This window comes from Zalophus californianus, chromosome 5 (assembly GCF_009762305.2).
Source record: "Zalophus californianus isolate mZalCal1 chromosome 5, mZalCal1.pri.v2, whole genome shotgun sequence".
Classification (NCBI taxonomy): Eukaryota; Metazoa; Chordata; class Mammalia; order Carnivora; family Otariidae; genus Zalophus; species Zalophus californianus.
In genome coordinates this window covers 21,952,299-21,978,281 of record NC_045599.1, presented here as the reverse complement: position 1 = coordinate 21,978,281, position 25,983 = coordinate 21,952,299, and the positions used below count along the sequence as shown (strand labels likewise).

Below are 25,983 nucleotides of genomic sequence, written 5' to 3'. Positions count from 1 at the left end.
TGGTGTTTATTGGTCTATAGGTAAAATATCCCACCTTGCAATAGCTTCTGCTTTTTGAGGATTCAATGGGAGGGCTTAAAAGGAAACCCTTTTCTACAGGTGTTGGGATAATAATATGTATGTCTGAGGGGGGAAATCTCCACTTTCTGTTTTCCTAAGTTCTTGTCACCTTCTGTCCAAGGCAGTCACACCCTTGGCAGTGGTAGGAAGGCTGTCTGTTTACACTTTGACCAACCTTCAGACCAAAGCCCATGCAGCCTGATGAGATGGGTGGCAAACAGTGTGTTCTGACAAGGTCCCAGCATTTGAAACAGTGAGATCTCACGACCTTCCTTGCTACTTTCTTTGAAAACTCTGGGAAGATAAATATCTGTGTTCAATGGTGAAAGAAGGGTTGCATGTAGAACTATTGATCAAGTTATCGGTTCTTCGTCTGAGGAAGAACAGCCTCTCAAAGAGCTAGGCTGAGAGAAAAACAATGCCAAAGGATGGCATTGTTGAAAAAACCTAGACACAAATGGACAACTACACAAGATTGGCCTTACTCCAGTAAATAGGAATATGACCTGTCTCTAAATGCTTGGAATTCTACCAAGTCCAGATTTTACTGGGGCCCAAAGCACTCACATTAAAATGCACTTAAACTTGGGGCACCTGGGTGGCTCAGTCGGTTAAGCGTCTGCCTTCGGCTCAGGTCATGATCTCAGGGTCCTGGGATGGAGTCCTTCATCGGGCTCCCTGCTCTCGGGGAGCCTGCTTCTCCCTCTCCCTTTGCCTGTTGCTCTGCCTATTTGTTCTCTCTCTGTGTCAAGTAAGTAAGTAAGTAAGTAAATAAATAAATAAATAAAATACACTTAAACTCGACAGGGTGTCAGTCATTACATCCTAGTGAGGAGCATTTTTTCCCCCAGTGGAGATAAAATTCACATAACATAAAATACACCATGTGTCCAATTAAAGTGTGGAATTCATTCATTTTCCTATATTAACAGTGTTGCGTGACCACTATCACTATTTAATTCCAGAATGTTCTTATCACCCTCAAATCCCAGTTTTTTTTAACACCTAGTTGCAATAGGAGCTTTGATCCTGGGGAAGTTTGTAGGAGGAGAGCAAATAAGAGGGCTGAGTCCCTGGGGTGGACATCCTGATAAAAGATACTCTTGAAAATACTGAGCACAGTTGGCTCTGGGATGTTGACAAAGAGATAAATCTCCTGATTTTTTTTTAACAATATAAAACAACAGTAGTCTAATTCTTAAAATCAACAGTGTTTAAAAACCATCTTGTGCCCCTGAAAAATCACTGAAGTGTCAATCCTTGTCCAGGCCTCCCTGAAAAGAATGGTTGGCTCTATTCAGGCACTGAGTCCTGGATAACCTTGCCCTGGGATGTACCTGCACTAACCGGGAGTATCTTCTTAACAGGAGTAAAACCAAGAGATGACTTAGAGCTGATATGGCTGTTACCGGGGCAGTGGGAACTCGCATGTGGGGGCTAGATACCTTACTTGGTGAAATAGCTGTGCATATTAGGAGAAAAGAATTGAAAGGAAAAAAAAAAAAAATCCAGAAGAGTGCATCGTACACTGGCTTGAAATCTATGAACCCAGGTCCCTGATGTTCTGGTCAAAGATAGGAGCTTTCATCATAGCAAGTGACCTAACGCTCATGTACCAACAAGACTTAGTCACGAATGTCTTTTGCGAAGTAACTTTGTGCTCTTAAGTCGAAAGAAGCAAAGATAGTTTTTGAAATTTAACCTTAGGTCCCTGCATACTAAGGTTTACCAAATGGTGACTCTGAAGGGGTACAATAGGCATTTCACTGAATTATGCTAGTAAATAAAGCCGTAATAAGCATTTCAGGTGCAGGCTGTGGAAATGACGGAAGGAATCTGCCTTGGGCTGTGATTATTTGCACAAAAAGCAAAATCAACAAACAACACTCAAGCTGTAAGTTTCCTGCTGTGCCAGTTTTATAATAAACGTGTTTTTCTTTTCAGTTGAACTTTCCATTGACTTAAATCATTTATTTCCTTGGAGGTAATTTAAGTACATAGCCAGTGAAGTAGTTTACTGTGTTTAAGTAAAAAGAAAGTTTGGGAGCTCACTGTTTCATCAAAATGTGAATATGCTTAAAGGTATTCCCAATATTCTGGAACATTCCTCTGATTAGAAGAGCTGAATGGCAACCTAATATATATAGACTGACGTAGAAAATGAACCAAACAAGAGGGAAAAAATGCACATTTGGGTAAAAAATATTCTAATTTATTTGGAAATATCTTGATCTGCTTGTTAGAACTATAGGCATCAATCTGTAACTATAACAGAGAAGTAGCTTTATGTTAATCCAGGTAACATGTCATTTAGAACAAAAACTTTTTTTCCCCTCTTGCAATTTCAGTTGTTACAATAAGGCAGGCCTTCAGATAGGCAACCATGATGTCACTTGATGGAGGCTGGAAGGGGATTCCTTTCCCAAAGTGGTTCACTCTCCATTTTTATGGGGTCTGAAATTATATCATTGGACATTTATTTCTTGGATCCTGAAGGTCCTTTGTTCACCAAGAAGAATCTATTTAAAAAGTGCAAGTACTCATGGACGGGTGACTCATTAAGCATTACATTATATTTTAACTTGACTGCTAATTGAGAGTGTTTTGGACATGTTGGTTTTGTCCCTCACTCTTTCGTTCTGGTAATGGGTTATCTCTTCCTTTAAGGAAGCGCTTCTCTCCAAATCGAGCCCTGTGCTTCTGGTGGAAGCTGCCAGTCAGAACATTTTTTTTTTAAAGATTTTATTTATTTGACACAGAGAGAGAGATAGCGAGAGAGGGAACACAAGCAGGGGGAGTGGGAGCAGGGGGCCCGATGCCCGGCTCAATCGCAGGACCCTGGGATCATGACACGAGCCGTAGGCAGATGCCCGACTGAGCCACCCAGAGGCCACCAGAACATTCTTCTTTTCCATCCTGATTTCCCTCTACCCCGCCCCCCAGTGGCAGGTGCGTGACTTAAGCTTGTCCAACCATAGTTCTCCACCCCTGGCCACAGACTGGTTCATGTCCCCGCATGGCTACCCGACCCAAGCCAGGACAGAGTGCTTTATTGTACTTTTTCTAACTGGAGTTGGTGGAAAAGTGGTTTCTTTTCTCTCTGGAGGAAAGATGAGAAGAGTCCATAGTTGCTTATGGCCATGTCTCTTCTGACATCCTGCTTGAGAGAATGAAGTCTCAATGAAGAGAGAAGCAGAGTTGAGAGACACTGAGTGTTCTGATGGTATGTGGGACTCTGTATCCGTTGGACTATATGGCTAATGGCATGCCCTTTCTTAGTTTGTTTACACTTGTGCCAGTAAATTACCCTTTTTCCATAAGCTATTATGTATGACTGGGACATCTGTCATTTGCAAACAGAGGTCTGAGAACTGAAAACAAACATTTTATAAAAGGACACAAGATAACTAGGGGAGGGGTATTGTTCTGGTCTAGGAACGTGTGTGGGAGGTGGGTCAATTCTAATTGTTGTGTGGCTAAATGGAGGTCATTGTGTGTTAAAGTTACCAACATCTTTGCAGATTTTACTTTCAAGTGTATTGAGAGGTAGGACAAGGTGACCAAAGTCTCTTGAGAATGAAAGCTAATATGACTCTGGAGCCAAAAGTGCTTTGACATTCTCTTGGGCTACTGAATTCAGGTTGAGGAGCATGGGAGCAAGGGGAGAGCAATAAAGTGCAAATATTTAAGTCAGTCTACTGACTCAGTTTTTCCATCAAATAAGAGAAGCAACATATAGGTCCAGAAAGAGTCACTGTTTTCATCCATAATTGACCTTGGAATACCTATCTTTATTTAAATTTATATCTGTTCATAATACATTAGGGTTTTGTATTTTTTCCTGTACAGGTAGCTTTTTCTTTTTTTTTTAAAACAGAAATACAGAAAGAAAATGGGCAAAGGTGGGATTTCATGTTTTCTACCCTCCCCCCAACCATTGGAGTCCTGGTACTTCAGTGTGATTTTAATTTTGACCTACTAAAATATCAAAGGGACAAAATTGTTATTAGACAGCAAATGATATATTTTTCAACAATGAGAATTATATACCTTGCAATAAGATCTTTTTTTCACTAGATTCAAAATACAGTTGAGAAGTTGAATGCTTCTCTCAGGCAAACTGGAGAACTTTCTCCAACGTGATGTAAAATCATTATCAGCTTCTTGGGACGCAACTAACTTGAAATCTGGCTCTGATGCCCTAGAATAAAGACTTTTAAGTGGATAATATCCTTGAATGGATTTTATTCTCTAAGTTTTCATGGTGGTAAAAGCAAATTCATAAGCTATCATTATGTTCTGCGGGAAGAGAAACACAAACTGACCTTCAGCATGTGTTTCAAGATGACTGTGTTCCATGCCATTTCAACCCCGGGAAAGGGCTATTCGGAATAGAAAATTAAAACCAAACTCATTTTCAAGGTCCACCAAGTGGCCAGGATGCTGGACGTGTGTCCCTTTCCGAAGCCACCACAGCGCCTACTTGGCCCTCCTCCATTTATTTCCACGGTCCTCCTCTTTTTCCAGAATGATTTATGAGTCATAAAGGAAGCCAGGGTAGGAATAATGGCATGTTTCTGGCTTTACGAGAGTGCCACACATGAGAGGAAGACTTTATCCGGGGGACCACGGTTTTTCCAAGAGATTCACCAGGCGGAACGAGGCTGGACGTCGCTGCTCTAGAGCAGAGACGAAAGACGCTTCTGCGTCGGAGGTGCGCAGGCGCACTGGGTAGGGTCAGGGGCTGCCTGGAGGCTCACTGCCCGGGGGTTGCTCCCACTTGTCTAACCTGGGGCAAAGCAATCAACATCCCTAAGCCTCCGCTTATTCTTCTGGAATCCATAAATGTACTTACTTCAGAGGTTATTCTGAGACTTAAATACACGTGAAGTGCTAAGCCAAATGCCTGGCACGTAGTACTAAATGTTAACTCGTATCATTCCTCATGGCGGCAGTCGGAGGGGTTTTCCAACCCCAATGTGTGTTTATAATCCCTTAGAGAAGACTTGTTCAAAACTCCAAACCATAGTGGCCATTACAGTTTCTCGAAACCACCCAGATTTCATCCTCACCCAGCCTTCCCTGCTTGTTTCTGGCTCATTCATTGGCGGTTGTTCAAACCCTCACTTTTTCACTTCCCTGTGCCTGCCCGAGCGTACAAGCCTGTCTACACTTGAAGGCAAGCTCCTCTCTTCGCTCCACTCCAGAGCTTCATCCCTCAGGTCTTCCTTAGACTCTTCCCTTCCCTCACGGCCACCCAGCTTTTGTGCAAAGACACTTACCAGATCTATTTAGTCCAGCTCTTCAGCTTCAGAGACTTTTCCTCGAAGGAACTCCTTGTTCATTCCCTACCTCACGTACAGTGAAAGCGAATCCAGCCTGGAGTCAGTAATTTGTGTCATGTCCGCTTTTCATGCGGACGGAGGTCAGGCCAGGCCAGGCTGCTCCCCGGCCCGGTGGCCCTGCCTTTTGCTCTGTGGCCAAGAAAACCATAAACCTCACGCAGGCCCGACGGCTGGTGTGCGACTGTCACGTGGTAATACTGACCTCTAGGGGCTGGCTTCCCTTCACGTAGCATCCTTATCTTCTCATTGAGCTCCAGGACTGTGATGGCAGCCTCTTGCTTAGCTGTTGCCAAATCCGTTTGCAGCTTTTTCAGTTTCCTTTTGTGCTTTAGTTTCTTGAAAAAAAATAAGAGTTTCCGTCACTAGAGACAGACATATCAAAGGAATAAAAAGAACTGACGAAGTCTGAACAACCATGCCTTTGCGGGCCAGCTTCCGTGAACTGCTCCCTGCTTATCTAGCTTAAGTCCTTTCTGAGATCTCTGAAACAGAGTGCGAGAGCCCCTCTCAGAGCGTTCCTATCCCCAGCAACGAAAGCCACTCTCTACAGCAGAGTATCTTTTACCCTCTTGAAGGGTTTTAATCTGCCTCCGAACCTTGTATTTTGGTTGCTTGTAATGGAGGCAATTAGAGAGCAACTCTAGTTGGTGGTTGGCATTTGACCACGGAGGTGCCAATGCCTAAAGGTGCCTGATTTTTTTTTCAGTCTGTAAGTAAACTCACGTGAAATAGTGAGCCTATTTCAGAGAGCCTTGCTTCTGTGTCATTTTCTACCCTGATACCATAAAGGTGTGCATTCCAGTAGACCCTGAGGAGTGTGATTCTACCACGAAATGCTGACGTTTACAGATATTTACTGGGGTATCTATATAGGGAAAGTGGTCAGGGGTACAAATCGTTAAGCCATAAGAAGGCAGGAATTGCTTGCTGTAAAATTAGTCTGATTTATGACATCTAAGCCTTTGAAAGAACTACTTGAGGAAGTTGTTACCTGACCAAAGGATTCACCTGGAGATTTTAAGACTAGAAATCTCCTTTTGTGGATTGCAAAATGAAATCAATTTGTCAGAATTAGATTTATCTGTCACTGCGGAAAAACTATCTGTTGTGAAAAGTGTTGTATTTACACTTATGTGTTGTTGCCTTTCCACTGAAGAGCTCACTTTGCCAAGTCTTTGTGGACTGGTAATTAGGAAGCCCAGAATATAAATGACTAACATTTCTTATCAGACATAAATCTTGAGATAGGGAAAGGAATGGTTTTTGCACATCAGGGGAAACCTCAGGTAGTAGGGAATCACTTCCTTTTTTTTTTTTTTTTTTTTAGAGTAAAGCGGGTAAAATCAGTTCATCAAAGATGGGATTCGATAGACATAGACCACTCATTTTAAAGACAGGTTGTCTTTCAGACCAAAGCAGGATTAGGATTTCACGAAAGCTGAATTAATGGCATACATGTGGCTAAAAGAGAATGTATTATTCAAATGAGAATAGTAATCATGGAAATTCTTTAACGGGAGCTGGAGGGGTAGAATCCGGCATGGTTCACCAGCACGGTCCAGGTGAGAGGTGCCCTGATCCACGACACGAGTTCCTGGTCTGTTCAGCAGTTCTCTTAGAGTGTAGTTAGTATTCACATACTCATTTCATCTTTGTACTAGTTACAAAGCACCCCTTTGGTGTCGGGCACAGTGCGAGCCAGCTGTTGAAACATCAATGCTGATAAGGCTCCGCGCCACTAAGACCCTCTTACTGTTTCCTGTCTGAGTCTCTGTTCACCAAAATCCTTCACAGTTTGACCTGTTCTGTAGATTAGTTCAGAGAGAGATTGAGCTGATCAACAAATACATGGGTCTGGGTATTTGATAGCTAGCTGTGTTTCCCATAGTAAATTACTAGGTTGGCATGCTCATCAATACCCGCCCCCCACCTTGTAAGTTGGTTTGTGTCAGCTTGTTCATGAGAACCTCCTCCCTCCCAGGCCTGGGGTGATAATGCCTGTGAGGCCCCTTGTGGTCCTCAGCCTCCTTTCCTGATGCTACTCCAAGACTGTTCCTGTGCTCAGATTTTTCATACTTTGCTTTTACCATTTAGAACCTTGGGGCTAGAAAGTGGGAGGAATGATACAGAAATGAGAAATGAGGGAGAGAGCTGCAAAGGGATTCAGCAGAGAGGGCTAATTGAAAGTATCAGAAAAGGGGCGCCTGGGTGGCTCAGTGGGTTAAGCGTCTGCCTTCGGCTCAGGTCATGACCCCAGGGTCCTGGGATCGAGCCCCGCATCTGGCTCCCTGCTCGGCGGGAAGCCTGCTTCTCCCTCTCCCACTCCCCCCTGCTTGTGTTCCCTCTCTCGCTGTCTATCTCTTTCTCTCTGTCAATTAAATAAATAAATAAAATCTTTAAAAAAAAAAGTATCAGAAAAGAACCGATAATGATAAGGGTGTACAAACTGATGCATGAGGGTTAAGTGTGTGGATGAATGCACTTTATATGGACATATGTAAAAAAGTAAGATGGGGTGATGGATGGAAAGAGATACTGATAGATAGGTGAGTAATGGAAGATAGCAGAATGGTAATTGTGTCTAGTTATTAAGTATATGGGTGTTTACTATAAAATTCTTCCAACTTTTCTGTGTTTGAAATTTTTTATAATGAAATACTGAGAGGAGTAAGAAGGAAAGTTTGTTTCCTTACATTGCTTCTCTCTTAATTTGTATATTTGCCATATGATCTGAGAAAGAAACTGAGGATATTTAGTTTGGAGAGGACAGCATACAGGGGAGTTACGACAGCTGACTTCAGTAATCTAAGGTACTAGTCAAGGGGAAAGGAAGTTGAGTTAAACAGTATTATTCTAGAGATACCATGGGGAACAATGGGTAAAAAACTCAAGAGGAGGCAGATTTTGGCACAGCATGAGAAAACACCCTCCAACAACCAGAGCTGAATTCATAACAAGATAGGATGCGTCCTGGCAAAGGCCTCCCGCTCTGGGAATGATCAAGCAGAGACTGGATGAACATCTTCAGGCAGGCCCATAGCAACCTCTGGGACCTGGGTCAAGAGGTAATTAGAGGTCTGGCTTACCCCCAGTTCTTTCCACCTTTGGCTTCCTCCAGCCTCTGAGAGACCCAGCACATGCCTGAATGGACACCTCAGCCCTCAAAGTCTCTAAAGTGGATACAGTTTTCAGGGATCCCTTAAAAATAACTCTAGAATTTGTGGGATGTTGCATAAGAGGATCAAAAAGGCCTGCGGGTCCCTTAGAATTCAAGGACGGTTGTGACTCAAGATGTGCAAACTTTATTATTAAGCTCTAAAGGAAAGGGGAAGGGACCTTTAGATTTAAGTTAAAAATTGAATAAAGAACCTAAATTGATTTCTGTTGGGAACTGTCGGTTATTCAGATAAATTTTAAAAGAGTTTAACATCTTTGTCTTTTTTTTTTTTTTTTTTTCCTTTTCTCCAGACAGGACTGCTGTATGCCATTAATTCACAGCTCTAACCAAGCCCTTTGGGCATTTCTAAAAATTCAGTTTGCCGACATGTTTTTTATTAGTCATAGACATCAAATGATTTCAGCAATGATAATATTTTCCTTTGCTTTTTTGGCGTTCTCTAGCCAGGCAACCCAAGTGTTGTACTTGAACCTAATGGAGTCTGTTATTATTGTCTCCTTAGTAACTAGGCACTCCCCCCCATGATTACTAAAAGGAAAGGAAGGCTTTATAGCTTGGAGGTAAATTCCTATTACCTTGCTCTTTTCCTACTTCTGCTACAGGGTGGACAGAGGGAGGAAATCATGTATTCGTGCAATGTTTTGAAAAGGAAATATCTATCCATATCACATTGCCGAATAGCTCGCATTATACGAAGTCATCGGGAATTAGAGATCATCAGGGAACTATTTATAGATGAGTTTCAACTCGAAGCTGCCAGCATTGTTTAAAATTTCCTAGTCTTTCCACACACTTTGAACTGTGGCCTCAGATTTTAAGGCAACTATTGGCCCTGAGAAATTGGGCCGGGCACATGACATCTCCAGGCCCTTGATCCCATAGCATATAATTGGTGGCGAGTCAGTGACTGAACACCTAAATGACAGTACCCAGTACTGTTTGCTACGGGGCAGATAGGTCTTTCTTTTTTGTCATTATTTCTTGAAATACATCGGGGAGGCTCTCAACCCTCCACTAAGAACACTAAAGTGCCTTTTCTAAAGATGTCTTTGTCACACTTTAGAAAATAAAATTTGTATTTCATTGAAAGCAAGATTTCTCATTTTCCAAGATTTGCCTTGTCTTCTTTCTTTCTCCTTCCCTATCTTCCACCACATCTGCCACCTTTTCCTTCTCCTAAATTAAGTTTTCTCCATAATTGCATTGATCTCCTCCTCACTTTGTATGGGTAGACAACGCTCGATGTCCTGAAAACAGATAAGCAAATAGCCTTGATCCAGTCTCCTGCCAGAGCTGGCTAGATGCCTGGCAAAGTAGGTAGCTGCCTCCGTGGAATGATGTGAGGAACTTTCTAAAGCCCTACCTCTTCATGCCAGTGGCATCCGTGGCAGGCTTGCTGGAGCATAGCTTCTTACCTTCCTTACTTAGCCTATATAACAAAGACAGGTTTTGTCTCCAGTGGGCCCCTGATAAAATGCTCACTACCAAGGACATCCAAGAGAATTTGATTTGAATACAGGACATATAAGCAGATTTCCTCTTTCATTTCTTTTCTAATAGCCCATTGTTAATAATAAAACTCATAAAAGTGATATAGCTTTTGGATACAACTTGGCTTGGAAAATCAATTTCACAACTCTTATTTTGTTTTGTATTTATGCTATCCCCAGGTAAGTATTTAGAAGTCCAGGAATGGCAAATATGTGCCTCGTAGCTTCCTTTCTCCACCGTAGGCCTTTGATTTGGGACTTCCTTCACCCTAGGTTGCCTACCTGGCTTCACAGTCCTTGATCCACACTCCCAGTAGCCACTGCTCATTGATGATACCTAATTGTTATGTATGATCCTGTCTCTATTTTGTAGGTGAGAGAGTTGAGGGCACTGAGAACTTGAGTAGACCATGGTAACCATGGTCTCTTAGTAAGTAAGTAGCTGAATTGACTTCAACGAGTTCTTTTGATTCCAGAGGCTGATTTTTCTTCTCAATGATAGCGTAATGGTTCACTAATCAGTAGCACCATTACTTTGTTAAGTTACTTAAAGCTAGCTTTTTGTAGTTAGAGCGTGCATGGCTCTAATTAGTACAAGTAGAAAGGCAATAAACCAGACTTGGTTATAAAAGACTGACACTGAAGGGTGATGGTGAGACACTTGTAGCATGGACTGCCATCATCTTGCCAGAGAACCTAAGAAATAAAGGAAATATCTGATGAACCCAGCTAAGGGCTATCTGTGCCTGGTGTAGATCTGAGCCCTCTTAGTGTCTCTCATCAGCGGGTCTGGAATTGATCCTGGGGCCTGTGGCCATTCTGTTCAGTTCTCTAAAGTGACAAACAGTAGATCAGATGAAACTTTTCTTATATAATGCCTTAAATGAAAGACCAAGCACAAAAGCAAAATGCAGCTTCGTCTTCTTTCATTTAATAAGGTCATGGGGGGAATTGTTAATACACAACCATTAGGCCTCATCTCAACTTTGACCAAGAGTTGGGCGCCACATGACCACTGTTGACATTTCATGACCAATAGTCAGACTTTGGAAATCATAGCTAATACTGTTCAGTTCTTTGCAGTATCCCTCCCATTTGAGAAGCTTATTTTATGTTATCACACACTATAGAAATAAATTTTATTTTTTATTTTTTATTTTTTTTATCTTTTTTTTTAAGATTTTATTTATTTTTATTTGAGAGAGAGAGAATGAGAGATAGCACGAGAGGGAAGAGGGTCAGAGGGAGAAGCAGACCCCCCGCTGAGCGGGGAGCCCGATGTGGGACTTGATCCCGGGACTCCAGGATCATGACCTGAGCCGAAGGCAGTCGCTTAACCAACTGAGCCACCCAGGCGCCCTAGAAATAAATTTTAATTCTGTTCCCTACATCTGGAGGGTTTGGAATTTTTTTTTTTTTAAAGATTTTATTTATTTATTTGAGAGAGAGAGACTGAGAGACAGAGAGCACGAGAGGGAAGAGGGTCAGAGGGAGAAGCAGACTCCCTGCTGAGCAGGGAGCCCGATGCGGGACTCGATCCCGGGACTCCAGGATCATGACCTGAGCCGAAGGCAGTCGCTTAACCAACTGAGCCACCCAGGTGCCCCGAGGGTTTGGAATTTCTAATAAAGAGAAAACAAAATCCCAATAATTAGACAAACATCTTGACTCACTACAGGGGAGGAGTTTACCTATAGTTGGAACCAAGTCTCAGTTCTTTCCCTCTATGGGATAAATTATTAGAGACAGAAGCAGAGTTTGCCATTAGATGTCCTAGTTTCCAGAAATGTCTGTGTACTTACAGACATTTTTTTATGTTTATGTAAGACAAGTTACAGATTAATGCAAGATAAAGAGAAAACTTACAACTTGGAGTGAATTCCAATGATAAGATAGACGTTTCTAACAACACAACAGTCCAGAAGTTGGAATTTGTTGCCCTAAAAGACCATAAGCTACCCTTCCTTTCATGTAGTATACAGAGTATTATTGGAAATGTTCCAGAGAGAAGCTAATACTTACCACCTATAATATGCCAGGCATAGTTCTGAGAAGCTGATACATACTAGCTAATTTCATTTTTGTAGCAACCCAGTGAAGTAGAACTATTATTAATCCCATTTTTAGATGCAAACACTGAAGCACAGAGAGCTTTAAGTAACTTTCCCAAAGTCAAATGGTGACCCACAATTTAAATCTGAGCGATTCAGCTCTAGACTGTCCCTTCCATCCCTAGGCTAGGCATGCCTCAGTGTCCTACTCAGGTTCTAACATTGTGAGCAATTTAAATAAGATGACATTTCCTATTTATAAATCCATTTCTGAAAGCAAGAAGTGTCCAACTTCTGATCATGAAGCTTTGAGACATGGGCTGACCCCTCAAGCATGATTTAGGACAACAGAATCACTGAATCTTCGATGGGACAGAATTGAGTGTAATCTTTGAAATCAAATTGTCCAGCCCTAGCATTTTAGGGATGCAGAAGTATAGGCAGAGAAAAATGACATGATTTGCCCAAAGTCACAGCTAATAAAACTGCAAGAAACAAGACTCAAGTTCAGATTTTCTGACTCCTCATTTCAATGTTGGTGGGTTTTTTTCCCTCCACTATATCGTGTTGCTCCTTGGCCATACAAACTGAAGGGCCATGAAATGGGTATATGATTAGAAACTGGCCAGTAACTAAAATCCCTGATGTGTAAGATCCCAGTGTCAAAAATAGTTATTTAGGCAGGCTTCCTTCCCTTTAATCCCTCTTCACACAGAGAGCCAGGAAGGACTGGATTCAGGTCACTCCCTATAGTCCATATGGGGGTTACATTTGATAGAAAGCAGAAGTTGTTAGGTAATTGAGATCCCATTCACTTCAAAGAAATGAACTGGACCAGTGTCAACCAGTCAGCTTGCCCTCAGCACTAGAATATCTGTACTCAAACAAACTCATTCCTAAGATTAAGGGGTATTGTCTACAAGCTCTTTTTGTGTGTGAGTGTAACCCTGCCTCATCATTCTTACCCAGTAAACATTAATCAGGCTGACAACCAAGGTCTTAGAGAAAGAAAAGAACCCTACAGTGCCAACAGTGCAATAAATAAGTTTTCATACCGGCTGAGCACGGCGCAGAACAAAACCAAGCGTTCAATAGGTCTCTTTCAAAAAGAAAGTATAGCCAGTGCTTGCTAAAGCCAAATCCAGTTTTTGATCTCACAGTCTCAAATCACCCACCCTGAAAACAGAGAGAGGAGTGCACTGTCACACCTAACGGAGCCTACTAGGAAGGTGTTTTCCAGTCCAATCTTCCCTGGGGACAGAGAGAATCTAAAGGGCCCAAGCTGTAGATGAAGCAATTTTAGTTTCTCAGCCCCACCTGTACAGGTATTGGTGTCATTGGCAAATTGCTATAAAAAGTGATGTGGGTGGAAGAGAACAGAAACCAGAGGACAGAATGTACAGGTGGGGAAAAAGAATTCCCATGTCTGCCTTGTGAAAATACTGCTAAGCTCTCCTAACATGATTATAAAAATGATGAAAAATTTTTTCTCTGCAATGACTTTATAACTGGGCAGATACATGTTTTTGTTTTGTTTTGTTCTGTTCTGTGCCCAGAACTCGTTTTGAACTTGACTAAAGCTGCCTTCTGGGAGGAAGTAGGCAGCTATCGGCCATTTGTGACTTACCTTGAATTATAAAGCAAAGGCATGTGTTTGAAGACTGGACAATTGAGATGCTGGAGCACCAAGGTGCTTAAATCACCTTGAAGGGTTTTCTGGTATGGTAAAGAGAACCTAGTAAGTTAACCTTCTCAGTGAGTATCTCTCTCCTTCAGAAATCCCACTCTACCCTCAAAGCAGAGACATTACAGGGGATTAAAAACTCAGTGAGTACAAGAGCTGGCCCTCAGACAACTTCAAAAATGATAAAGAACTCTAAATGAAGGAAAAGAAAATAATCATAAGAGGAGAAATGATTCTCACATAGCATGAAAAAGCTTTGTGCGGTGGATAAGAGAAATTAGAGAAAGCAATTTGCCCACCTGGGAAGTTTTCTGCACTACGTATTTTTTTCCCATGAAATATAATGTTTAAAAAAACTGCAGCTTTCTGGAGCCTGGGTGGCTCAGTCGGTTAAGCGTCTGCCTTCGGCTCTGGTCATGATCTCAGGGTCCTAGGCTGGAGCCCCGCATTGAGCCCCCTATGGAGCCCACCACCAACTTCAAGTGCCACCCCCCTCCAGTCGGGCTGCCTCCTCGGTGGGGAGTCGGCTTCTCCCCCGGCCCTTCCTCCCCCACCCCAGCTTGTATGCTCTCTCTCTCTCTCTCTCTCTCTCTCTCTCTCTCTCAAATAAATAAATAAATAAATAATCTTTAGAAAAAACAAAACCAAAAACCTGCTGCTTTTTTTTTTTAAAGATTTTATTTATTTATTTGACAGAGAGAGACAGCGAGAGTGGGAACACAAGCAGGGGGAGTGGGAGAGGGAGAAGCAGACTCCCCGCTGAGCAGGGAGCCCGATGCGGGACTCGATCCCAGGACTCCAGGATCATGACCTGAGCCGAAGGCAGTCGCTTAACCAACTGAGCCACCCAGGCGCCCCACCTGCTGCTTTCTTAATGCAGACTTGAAACAATTTTACAACAGAAACTTTTTTTTAAAGATTTATTTATTTGAGAGAGGGGGGGGAGGGGAGGTGCAGAGGGACAGGGAAAGAAGCAGACTCCCCACTGAAAGTGGAACCCCACACGGGGCTCCATGTCACGACCCTGAGATCATGACCTGAGTCGAGATCAAGAATTGGATGCTTAACTGCCTGAGCCACCCAGGCACCCCATACAGCAGAAACTTCAAAGTTTAAAGTGAAATGGTCCTGATTTCATGTAAAAAACTATTTACAATGTGCATGGCTGTGTGTTTTGTACATTATTGAGTGGCATGGTGTTAGTAATGTTGTCACTGCCATCATTATCTTAGAATCTTTACTCTTTAGAACTTCTAAGATAGCTGTTCCCAATAATGAATTATTGAGCATAAATCTTTACAGTAATATCCATTAGTTGAATATTATATAGCTGCAATTAAATGAGTAATTTGTCTATTCTTTAATTTTTCAATTGCTTTAATCTGGAAACAAAAGTTTCACACGGGCTAAAAATCTCAAGTCAAGTTTCCCACTAAGGAAATTTAAAGTGTCAATCAGGTTCATTGAAAGCAATGTTTGACAGTTAATATGAGTAGGGACATTTAAATGCATGGGGAGAAATCACCAAAAATTAAAGCATTGAACTTGGTTGCTAGCCCAAGATGTGATTTATCTTTTGACTCTTCTACTAAAAAATAAAAAAAATAATAAAAAAAGGATTCACTTGAATATTCGACTAATCAAGCAATATAAATTCAAGGGAATGGAATAAGTTGATGAAACAGATGGTGGGAAATCCCAACCACCTAGTACTACTGAGCCACAGAACCAGAACCAATGATATACAGTCTGCCTGTGTTGAGACCAAATACTTTTATCTAGAACACCAGATGGTGTTTAACAGTTCTTTTATTGTTGCTACTCTTAAAAATTCTCTTTTCTTAATTTTCTCTTCTCAGTTCCTTCTCAGTCAGTCACTGTAATAAAGAGGAAGTCATATTGTAAAAAAGACTCAGATGGTATAGTGAGGATCACTAAACCCATGTCCTGGCCTTCAGTTAGAAAAACCAAGTTCCTCAACATGCTAGAGATACAAAGCAAAGAACAGTTGATAAAGAAATAAATTACAAACATACAGATGACACCTATAAATATAACCCAGTGATCAAAACTGAATTACCTTGAAGTTCCTTTGCCCATGAGCAGCAAGACAAGATCACTTTGGTGGTCTGAGAGCAAAGACATTTTGTTGTCTTCTCTCTACTTCTGTTCGTGTTCATGATTTTTTATGAACATATACTGAGGGTGCGTGTGTAGTAGATGACATTTCATCTAGCGATGGTGACATTGTAGTCTGTGTCCATTTGATGATAAGAAAACCACATTTCCAATATGGCAACAAAATCACTCTTTCCTTTTCTGAGCTAAAACCTTATAATCTGACAATGTTCTCTTAGTCTCTCCCTTGGGGTTTTCCTGCAATTCCTGTCCTTCACCACTGGGGCAACCTTTACCAAAAACCTTTAAAGAGGACGGAAGAAATAGTGGTTTGCCACATCTGAAAACTTCTGTACCAAAAGGTGTCAGTCCTGCTCTGTGGCAGGAGCTTTGCACTTCGGGGAAATGGTCTCAACATTAAGCAGTATTTGCAACCTAAATCCAGTTTCGTTCCTCAAACACAACGTTCCAGCTATGACTTTAGTTAAACATTTTTGTCTTGTCTTCCACCACTATTTAGAGAGGCTGTTTTGTTCATGCCATGAACATGTTTTGTTCATGTCTACATTTCATAGGTAGAGAGACAAGGATATTTGGATTTATATATAGTTGGTTTCAATATTCCTTAGAACAAAAGATTAATTTCAGAATCTGATGTTATGTGTGAATGGAGTTATATGCATGCAAGATGGGGTTGTGAAGGCATAACCCGATAAAGGAAATATTTGATGCTTGTGAATAGCCTGCAGAATCAGAGAGGAAGGGAAAGGTGTGGTGATGATGTGAACTTTTGCTATGTACATATTAACTAGCTTCAGATTGCATATTTTAACAAGTCTAGACAAACAAGTCAGCAAATACAGATAGTTCCTTGGTTTTGTTGGACTCAAGAGTCTGTCTCTCCTATATATAGTTGCGACACCCTGGACTGAATCTAATCCTCCCCAGATAAGAATGAGGCTGACCCAGAGCCAGTCAAGCTTCTATAAAACTAACTCAGGAGATACACAAGAAATAAATACTTTTTGACTGTCTGAAAGAATGAATAGATAAATAATATGGTCCCTAATTTTGGTCACATATCATATGTCAAAGTCAAAACTGACTTCTGCTTGGTTTAATTTCAATTCTATAGTGCCTTATCTAAACTGACAATATCAATTACTGAGTCTTAGCTTTACACCTGAAGACATTTTTTTTTCTTTTTAATTGTGGCAAAAAGCACATGGCATGAAATTTACTATCATAACCATTTTTAAGTGTACTATTCAGCAGTGTCAATAGTATGCACATTGTTTGCAACCAACCTCCAGAACTTTATCTTGAAAATCTGAGATTCTATACCTATTAAATAACACCTCGCCATTTTCCCTCCTTTCAGACCCTGGCAACCAGCATTCTACTTTCTGTTTCTGTAAATTTGTATACTCTCAGACCTTATATAAGTGGAATCATATAGTATGTGTCTTCTGGTGACTGACTTATTTCACTTAGTCTAGTGTCCTCAAACTTCATCCATATTGCAGCATATGACAGGATTTCCTTCCTTTTTCAGGCTGAATAATATTCCATTGTATGCATATGCATATATTGAGTTTTGCTTGTCCATTCATCTGTCAGTGGACACATGAGATGCTTTCACTTTTTGGCTCTTGTGTGGAAGACGTTTCTTGAAATCATGATCATAGCAATACAATAATTACAATACTTGCCTTTCTTACATGAACTGAAACTTTTCATCTTTTGATTACAAATTGCATTTTCCTTTCCTAAAATGTTTACTTTTTGTTTTCATTGTTAACCAAGTACATTGGTCCTAAAGTGAGAAGACATTTAGGAGACCTCTCAAATCATACAAAAAGATTTTGGTGAGACAATTTCTATAATAGATTTCTAAATTAGAAATCTAATCCTTTCCAATCCTAAAACCATGCCTTTTATGTCTGACATAGGGCCTTCCTTCCTTTTTTATAAAGAAAAGGTTTATACTACTATCAGTATGACTTACAATTCTTTTATTAGGAAATGCAAAATTCTACTGCAGGCAAACAGGCCTGGAGTCATTAAGCAGATACAACTCAAGAATACAACAGCCTAAGAAGTGAGTAAAAATTGATAGATATCCAGTGGTTGTTAGAAAAGAAACACTTAGAGAAGATTATTATCAAACAAGCTAACTCAGTGATGAGTTTCTTTCTCTTTCATTGACCTTTCAGAAGGGGGCTGTTAAGGCTTCCTCTCCTGTTCTGTACTTTGACACCTGCACATCAGATCCATCTGAGGAGCTTTTGAAACAGTACATCAGCTCAAGCTTCTCTCCAGGCCTACTCAATCAGAATTTGGGAGAGTTTGGATGTGGGATGGATAATCTAGTTTTTAAACTTTTGGGGGGATTCTGATGTGCACATCTATAAAGGTCAACTCAAGAAGTGTCCAGAGACAAGAGCCAGGTGCTAGCCACAAAGGCAGTATGCGGTCCTAAGGACATGTGAGGGCACTGAGGCAGGCATGAGTGGTTGGGAAGTAAGGACGGCAGCAACTCTAGAAGGTTGCGAATGGGGGAGGTTTCTGTGCAGGCTTTGTCCATGTAACATGTCTGCCATTTTTTGATAGTTGGCCAATTTCAGCTATAGAAAGAAAGGAATTAATTGGAGCAAAGAAATGTCAGGTTCTGGAAATAACACTATGGGATGGCAGCACAGTGAAGGAATGTGTGGGGTACATCACCTTCCTTCCTTAGGGTAAATGTAAAGAGATAGTACTCACAGTACCAAACTGCAACCAAGCCATTCAATGCTCCAGCACTACTTCCTTCTTTGGCTTGGAGAAAAACAAACAAACAAACACAAAAAACCTAGTCTCTCTGATTCTTATTTCTCACTCACAATTCCCTTAGAACTCTTTTCAGGTCAGCAAAGTTAAGGAAAGGTTCCCATCCCTGCTTTCACACTCATTGCATTGTTCAAAGTTATTTCAATGACTTTCATAAGCTTCAAGGACATCTAGCAGGAAAATTCTAAGTCCTGTTCCCAATTCTGTCAACAACACAGTACTCTGAGGCAAGTGCCTGATGTTCCCTTTCTCTAATGACAAATGGAATTTTTTAAACCACCTCAGGGTTTACATATGGATGAATTAACTCATCCTGATTAAATGCTTTAAGCCTCAAATGTTCAAAATGAGGTGGGGAACAGAGACAATGAAAAGGATATTTCAAGAAAATCTTTTTTTAGCTTTAAAACCATATTTTATTTTTCTTGTATAAAAGTAACTCAAGATGTTTTAAAAAAGTAACTCATGCTTCTTGACTGCTTTAAATCCCGATTATCCTTGTGTGCACTTAACACACACACACACACACACACACACACGCATACACACACACGCATACACGGCTGAAAAGAGAAAGAAATGTCATTTCTGTGGCATTAAATATCTCAAAGATCTTTGAGGGCTAGCCTAATTTTGTCCATTATGGGGAAAAATCTTACAGGACCTCAAAATACTCCAAGATATTCCAGTGTATGAAAAGGAGGAATCTAAAGTAGTCTGAAAAGGTTTAATGTGGAATAGAGTTACTAGCCAGTCTTTGCTCATTTGTATTGTTTCAAATTTTTTTCCTATCCCAAACTGGATTCACACTGTGCATATTTTAAGGGGAGAAAATACTGTATCTAATTGTTTCTTTATTACTTTTCTCAATCTCTTTTATTTTTCACTGGGACTGTTATTACTATTTTCTATGAGAGAGCAAATGGGGGGAAAACTGTAAATTTGATAAGGAATTATATTAGAAGTAGTATTTCTGGAGCACTGGGTGTTATACGCAAACAATGAATCATGGAACACTACATCAAAAACTAATGATGTAATGTGTGGTGATTAACATAACATAATAAAATTAAATTAAAAAAAAAAAAAAAGAAGTGGAATTTCTGTCAACCTGGCAGAGCCAGGAGAGCATATCCACAACAGTTGAACATTTCTACTGGACTGATCCCAATTTTCTAAGCACATAATCTACTAAAAAAACTTTTTACATGAAGACTTTTGAGGGTGTGTTTTTCTGACCAGGTTGAATGTTCCAAAGCAGATAAAATTTTAAGAGAGAATCCAGCTCATTAGAAAGAGCTGTTTTTTTGGGATTCTCAATAATTTAGTTTGGTTCAACAAACATGTTATGTGCCAACCTCTGAGGCAGATTTTGGGAATACAAAGATAAAACATAATCCCTTCTCTGTGGAAGCTCTTGTCTTGTGTGAGAAACAGACATACTGACTTTCACTATAATGTTTTGTGGCAGAACATGTATAGGGTCCTTTGGGTGCACAGATGAAGGATCCTTAGCCCTGCCTGGAGGGTCAAAGACAGTTTCCTAGAGGAGATATTGTATGATCTGAGTCTTGAAACATGCATAGGATAGGTTAGAAAGAAAGAGGTACAAGGACAAGGTCATTCCAGTATGCACAAGACTACGGTTCATAAACATTGTCTATATAGGAAATCTCATGAGATCAAGTTCAAGATAATTGAGATAAAAAGCAGGAGAGATACAGGCTACATAATGGGTGATCTTTTATATTCTAGGAAGTTTGAACTTTATCTTGTAGGAAATGGAAGAATTTTAGGCTTGGACAAATACATGCTGTAGATAGATCACCCTGATGGTATGAGGTGGGTACAATTTTAAGAGAGAAAGTCTAGATGCAGGAATTTCAGTTATGAAATCATTTCAGTGGTTCAAGTGAATTGGGGTGTGGAAAGGCAAGAATATTTAGGAAGTAAATTGAATTTGAGTAATAGGCTATGTGTTTGTGGGGTGGTGAGTGTGGGAGAGGAGTAAAAAGGAAAGTACTGAATTCCATAATGCAGTAATTTTCAAACTTTTTGTGTGATTTCCAAACCTTAGTGTCTATAAGATTTACCTAGTGAGTTTGTTAAAAATGTCAGTCCAGACTGTTGATCATGATGACAGATTGGATTGATCTGGGGAGGCGCCCTTCCCACACAAGCCGTATGGTAACACAGAAAAATACATTACAGATCTAAAAAGATACGTAAAAAGTCCCAAAGGAGAAACGTGAACTATTTGGATATTCAAAATGCAATGGAAACTCAAAACAAGTAATCTTGAATAAGAGTGGAAATGAATCAGCCTACAGGGGTGTTGTGAGCCTAAATCTTAGGGGTGGGAATTATAATGGTCATTTAGGATTGGGAGTCAACCCTTGTAGGCCTTGTGCCTAAAAGGGGCTGGGATAAGGCTGCCCTTCTCTTAGATGTAAACTTGAGCTAGGAAGAGTCATTTCATTTGGGAAAAATGGCTGAAAATTCATCCCTTGACAACTCAAGGACATCTGAAGAATGCAGGAAAGATGTCCCGGAGAAATTCGAATCTTGAATCCATGTTGTGTATGGTGTATGGTTTTGATTCATATTTATCTTATCATTCAGAAACCGTGAGCCAAAAAATATTATATATATATAAATTGGTTCCAGAATTAATGAAACATGAAGAGAGGCAAACTTACTGAGTATTAGGAGCTCTCATGGAAACAATCCTCACTGAAGATAAGCTCACAGACTAAAATTACAACGTACAAAAGATGACTGACTACAGTGAGAAAGAGAGTGTCAGCAGACACAAAAAAATGGAAGAACCATACCCTTTTTTTGTTTAAGATTTATTTATTTATTTTAGGGAGAGAGAGAGAGAGAGAGAGAGAGAGAGAGAGAGAGCATGGAGAGAGCAAGTAGGAGGAAAGGCAGAAGGAGAGGGAGAGAGAGAATCTCCAGCAGACTCCCCACTGAGTGGGGAGCCCAACACAGGGCTTGATCTCACCACCCTGAGATCATGACCTCAGTGAAATCAAGAGTCAGATGCTTAGCCAGCTGAGCCACCCAGGCACCCCCACCTGGGAACTCTTAATAGTGGAAGAATCTGAAAGGGTTTTAATGTCCAAAAATAATTTTGAAAATCATATGACAAGAATGAGGCATTCTGGGAAAAAAAGAACAAGTATAAAAAAGAATCAAGTGAAAATTTGAAAATAAAAATCACTGAGGGGCCCCTGGGTGGCCCAGTCAGTTAAGTGTCTGCCTTTAGCTCAGGTCATGATCCTGGAGTCCTGGGATTGAGCCCCATGTTGAGCTCCCTGCTTAGTGAGAAGTCTGCTTCTCCCTCTCCTTCTGCCCTTCCCAACCATTTGTGCTCACTCTCTTGTGCAGACAGAGAGTGTCTCTGTCTCTCTCAAATAAATAAATAAATAAATAAAATCTTTAAAAAAAATCATGTAAAGTATATCTGTTAAACCATAGAATGAAGCAGATAAAAGACCTGGGACATCTGTAGACAATCTAGGTGAAATCATGAGAACCTACCGAAGTGAAGAGATAGAAAATAAGGAAGAGGGCGCCTGGGTGGGTCAGTTGGTCGAGCGACTGCCTTCGGCTCAGGTCATGAACCTGGAGTCCCGCCCGGGATAGAGTCCCGCATCGGGCTCCCCGCTCAGCGGGGAGTCCGCTTCTCCCTCTGACCCTCTTCCCTCTCGTGCTCTCTGTCTCTCATTCTCTCTCTCTCAAATAAATAAAATCTTAAAAAAAAAGAAGAAGAATATTTAAGAGATACAGAGTAGCATCATGGAACACTACATCAAAAACTAATGATGTAATGTATGGTGGTGAACATAACATAATAAAATAAAATAAAATAAAAAGAGATACAGAGTAGGGAGAGGAATATCTAATTTAAGCCTAAGATGCTTTCCAAAAGGAAGGAAAAGGGGATGAGGTAAATTTTATATTTGAGGTAATTTTTGAGGTAAATATGTGAGGTATTTGAGGTAAAATGTGGAGATATTTGAGGTAAAAAATGTGGAGAAATTTCCAGACATGGAGACATAATTACCTAGACTTACAAATTACATTGAGTTCTGGCAGAAAAAGTTTCAAATGGGCATTTTGGGTCCTACTCGTAGAGATTCTAATTTACCAAATATTTATTTACCTTTCAATATCTCCTGGCACCCCTGGAACCCATTCGTGGAACCCACAGTACTCTGGCACTCCACTTGGTAAACTGTGAGATAGAGCAATAATAGCTCTGTCATATGGGCTCAAGGCACATCATTTTATTTCACTTGGAGCTATGTGGTCATATTCAAACATTGACAGAAAGGATCTGGTTGAGAAGAGTAGTTTAAATATACCAGAAAACAATGAATAGTTGATATTCTAAGATTCCTGAGTTGGTGGGACAGGATTGGATCGCACACCAGCTGAGCATTGGCCCAGAAGTAGGTGCGCCTATATATGTCATGGTAGGAAGGTGGAGTCCTGTCTGCTAACGTTTCTAGGATAATTTTTAGCTCTATGCAATGCTCTACCAGCATCAAAGCTCTCCCTTTCCTAATCCCTGCTCAACAATTTTATTTGTAAACCACTGAGACCATTAAATACAAAAAGAACTTAGTGCTGAGAAACTTGGAGAATCAGACTGCAAAACAGGCTGGACACAAGGGAGATACTGCAGCAGCCAGCACAACCCCCAAACTCACTGGCAGAACTAGGCTAGAGTCGTAGGCAGCCCTGCTTGCAAAGCCTTCACTGTGGCACTAGGTGATGGATGCTTTCTACAGCTCCTGCCATTCCTGCCTCTGCTGCTTTGGAAACTGGAATTTGCTGTTGCTCGGAGGAATTGTCCCTGCCCTTTCCTGTGCATCTCCAACCGCCAGTTTGTAGTCCAGGGAATGTGCAAGTAATTGGTCATATTCCTTCACCCTGGCTGCAAGGGGGTCTAGAAAGTTATCCGACCTACTGCACCTGGTGGGCTCTGTTTCTCTTGAAGATCTATATAATGGAGAATTCCCCCATTGTAGGTAAGGGGATCAGAATTATGAGAACTCAGAATGTCCACCAGGATTGCTGATGCATCCCAGGGAGTACCTTCGTGGGAAATAGTAAAAGATGCCCATGGAGGTCGACGTATCCTTGTGCATTAGCTGGTGGAGTACTTTGAAAGAATTTTTTTTAAGTACCCTTTCTTCTAGGGACATCCTTTCCTGAGCCAGGGTGCTTAGTTAGATAAGCAGAATAAAACTGGAAGTTAGTCCCCACCTGCCCTTCAGCTGGGCGTCCTGTTCACAGCATAACCTACCCAACTGTATGTGATGTTCTTGATGGCTCAACGGGTGCCAAAGACCAAGAGATTAAATGTGATCAAGAAACCACACCCCCCCCAGAAGTGGCAGGTTTAGGTGGCAGCACTGATCCCAAACTGTATAATCAATAAAGTCTTTATTTTACAACCTTCCTTAAGCCACGAACTATTGCTCATAGTCATTTGCCAGATGTTATCAGAAGAGGCAGATGAACTCCTTTTTCTTTTGTTGTTGCTGTCCTGATCTGACCTGGCCAAGCATGGTAAGTTCAAGTTTTGTTTTCACTCAAGATTTGAAGGGTCTTATTTGAATTTTCTGAGACTGTGGTGAGAAAGCCTTTTTTGTCATTGGTCAGTTAGCCAACATATAATACATCACTAGCTTTTGATGTAGTGTTCAATGATTCATTAGAGAGAGTGTTCTTCACAAGGAATTTCTTTAGCTCGGGAAACCCTGAGGTGGGGTGCCTGGGTGGCTCAGTCGGTTAAGCGTCTGTCTTCAGCTCAGGTCATGATCTCAGGGTCCTGGGATTGAGTCCAGCCTCCTGCTCAGCAGGGAGTCAGCTTCTCCCTCTGCCTGCCACTCCCCCTGCTTGTGCGCTCACTCTCTCCCTCCCTCTCTCTGTCAATTTTATTTTATTTATTTATTTATTTATTTATTTATTAAGATTTTATTTATTTATTTGACAGAGAGAGAGAGAGACAGCGAAAGAGGGAACACAAGCAGGGGGAGTGGAGGAGGGAGAAGCAGGCTTCCCGCTGAGCAGGGAGCCCGACACGGGGCTCGATCCCAGGACCCCGAGATCATGACCTGAGCCGAAGGCAGACACTTAATGACTGAGCCACCCAGGCGCCCTGTCAATTTCATTTTTATTTTATTTGAGAAAGAGAGAGAGCGAGAGAGCACAAGCAGGGGGAGTGACAGGCAGAGGGAGAGGGAGAAGCAGGCTCCAGCTGAGCAGGGAGCCTGATGCGGGGCTCGATCCCAGGACCCTAAGATCATGACCTGGGCCGAAGGCAGACGCTTAACGACTGAGCCACCCAGGCGCCCCAATAAATGAAATCTTAAAAAAAAATCTTAAAAAAAAAAAGGAAACCCTGAGCTGTCAGTCGATTCAGTCTGGGAAACGACTGGCTTGAGGAAAATGTACACTGAGAAGCTGAATATTTGTTTCCACTCCCTCCACCTTCTATCTTTTCCCACCTCTTATGGGTCTTATGTGTCTCTAACCCCAGTTGGGGATAAATTAATGGTATATCAGGGGCTGGCTGGACCTTTTGTGACTGCCCTAGATGAGAGTGGGCCCCTAGCAGTGCGACAGATGCCGTCAGTATCCAGCCCCTGTGGGCCATGGGCTGTGTGCTGTGGGCTGTGGGCTGTGGGCTGTGGGCTGTGGGCTGTGGGCTGTGGGCTGTGCTGGGAGTGCACGGAGGTAAAACTGTAGCTGGAAATTCTGGCTCTAGAACTAGGACCCAATAGGGTGATCGATACTTACTCATTTCAACTCAATTCAACACAAGATGTAGAGAAGGATTTCTAATGTTTATACAGAAGCCTTTATTTCAAGATAGGTAGTGATTTGCTCCTATTGCATATTCTACATTCCATGTGACATTTACATAACTAGAATTATTCCATTTTAAACAATGGATAGTGCCTTTCCTCCCAGGATGAACTAAGTATCTCTGATATAATAATGAGAGTTGAGATATGTTCAGTGTTTTCTCTGTGAGGTACATATAATAACTTGTGAGAACCTCATAAGAATTTTCCATGGTAGAGATTCTTAAGTTAGCATCCTTATTTTGCAGTTGAAGAACCTGAGGCACAGAAGATTGGCTAAAGTGAATGGCAGGGTTTAGGTAAGAGGTCACTCCGACTGAGTGGCAGAGATGGGT

At 41.3% G+C, this 25,983-nt stretch overlaps 1 protein-coding gene across 4 annotated transcripts in view; it reads right to left on the bottom strand.

Annotated features, from left to right (window-relative positions):
• Positions 1-25,983, bottom strand: part of CCDC192 (coiled-coil domain containing 192) — a 197,981-nt gene that overhangs the window by 56,343 nt on the left and 115,655 nt on the right. For all 4 annotated transcript variants that reach the window (XM_027607030.1, XM_027607031.1, XM_035727808.1 and 1 more), the window contains exon 6: positions 5,608-5,740. In XM_027607030.1, coding sequence (XP_027462831.1) covers positions 5,608-5,740 — 133 coding nt within the window. The remainder of the gene's footprint in view (positions 1-5,607; positions 5,741-25,983) is intronic.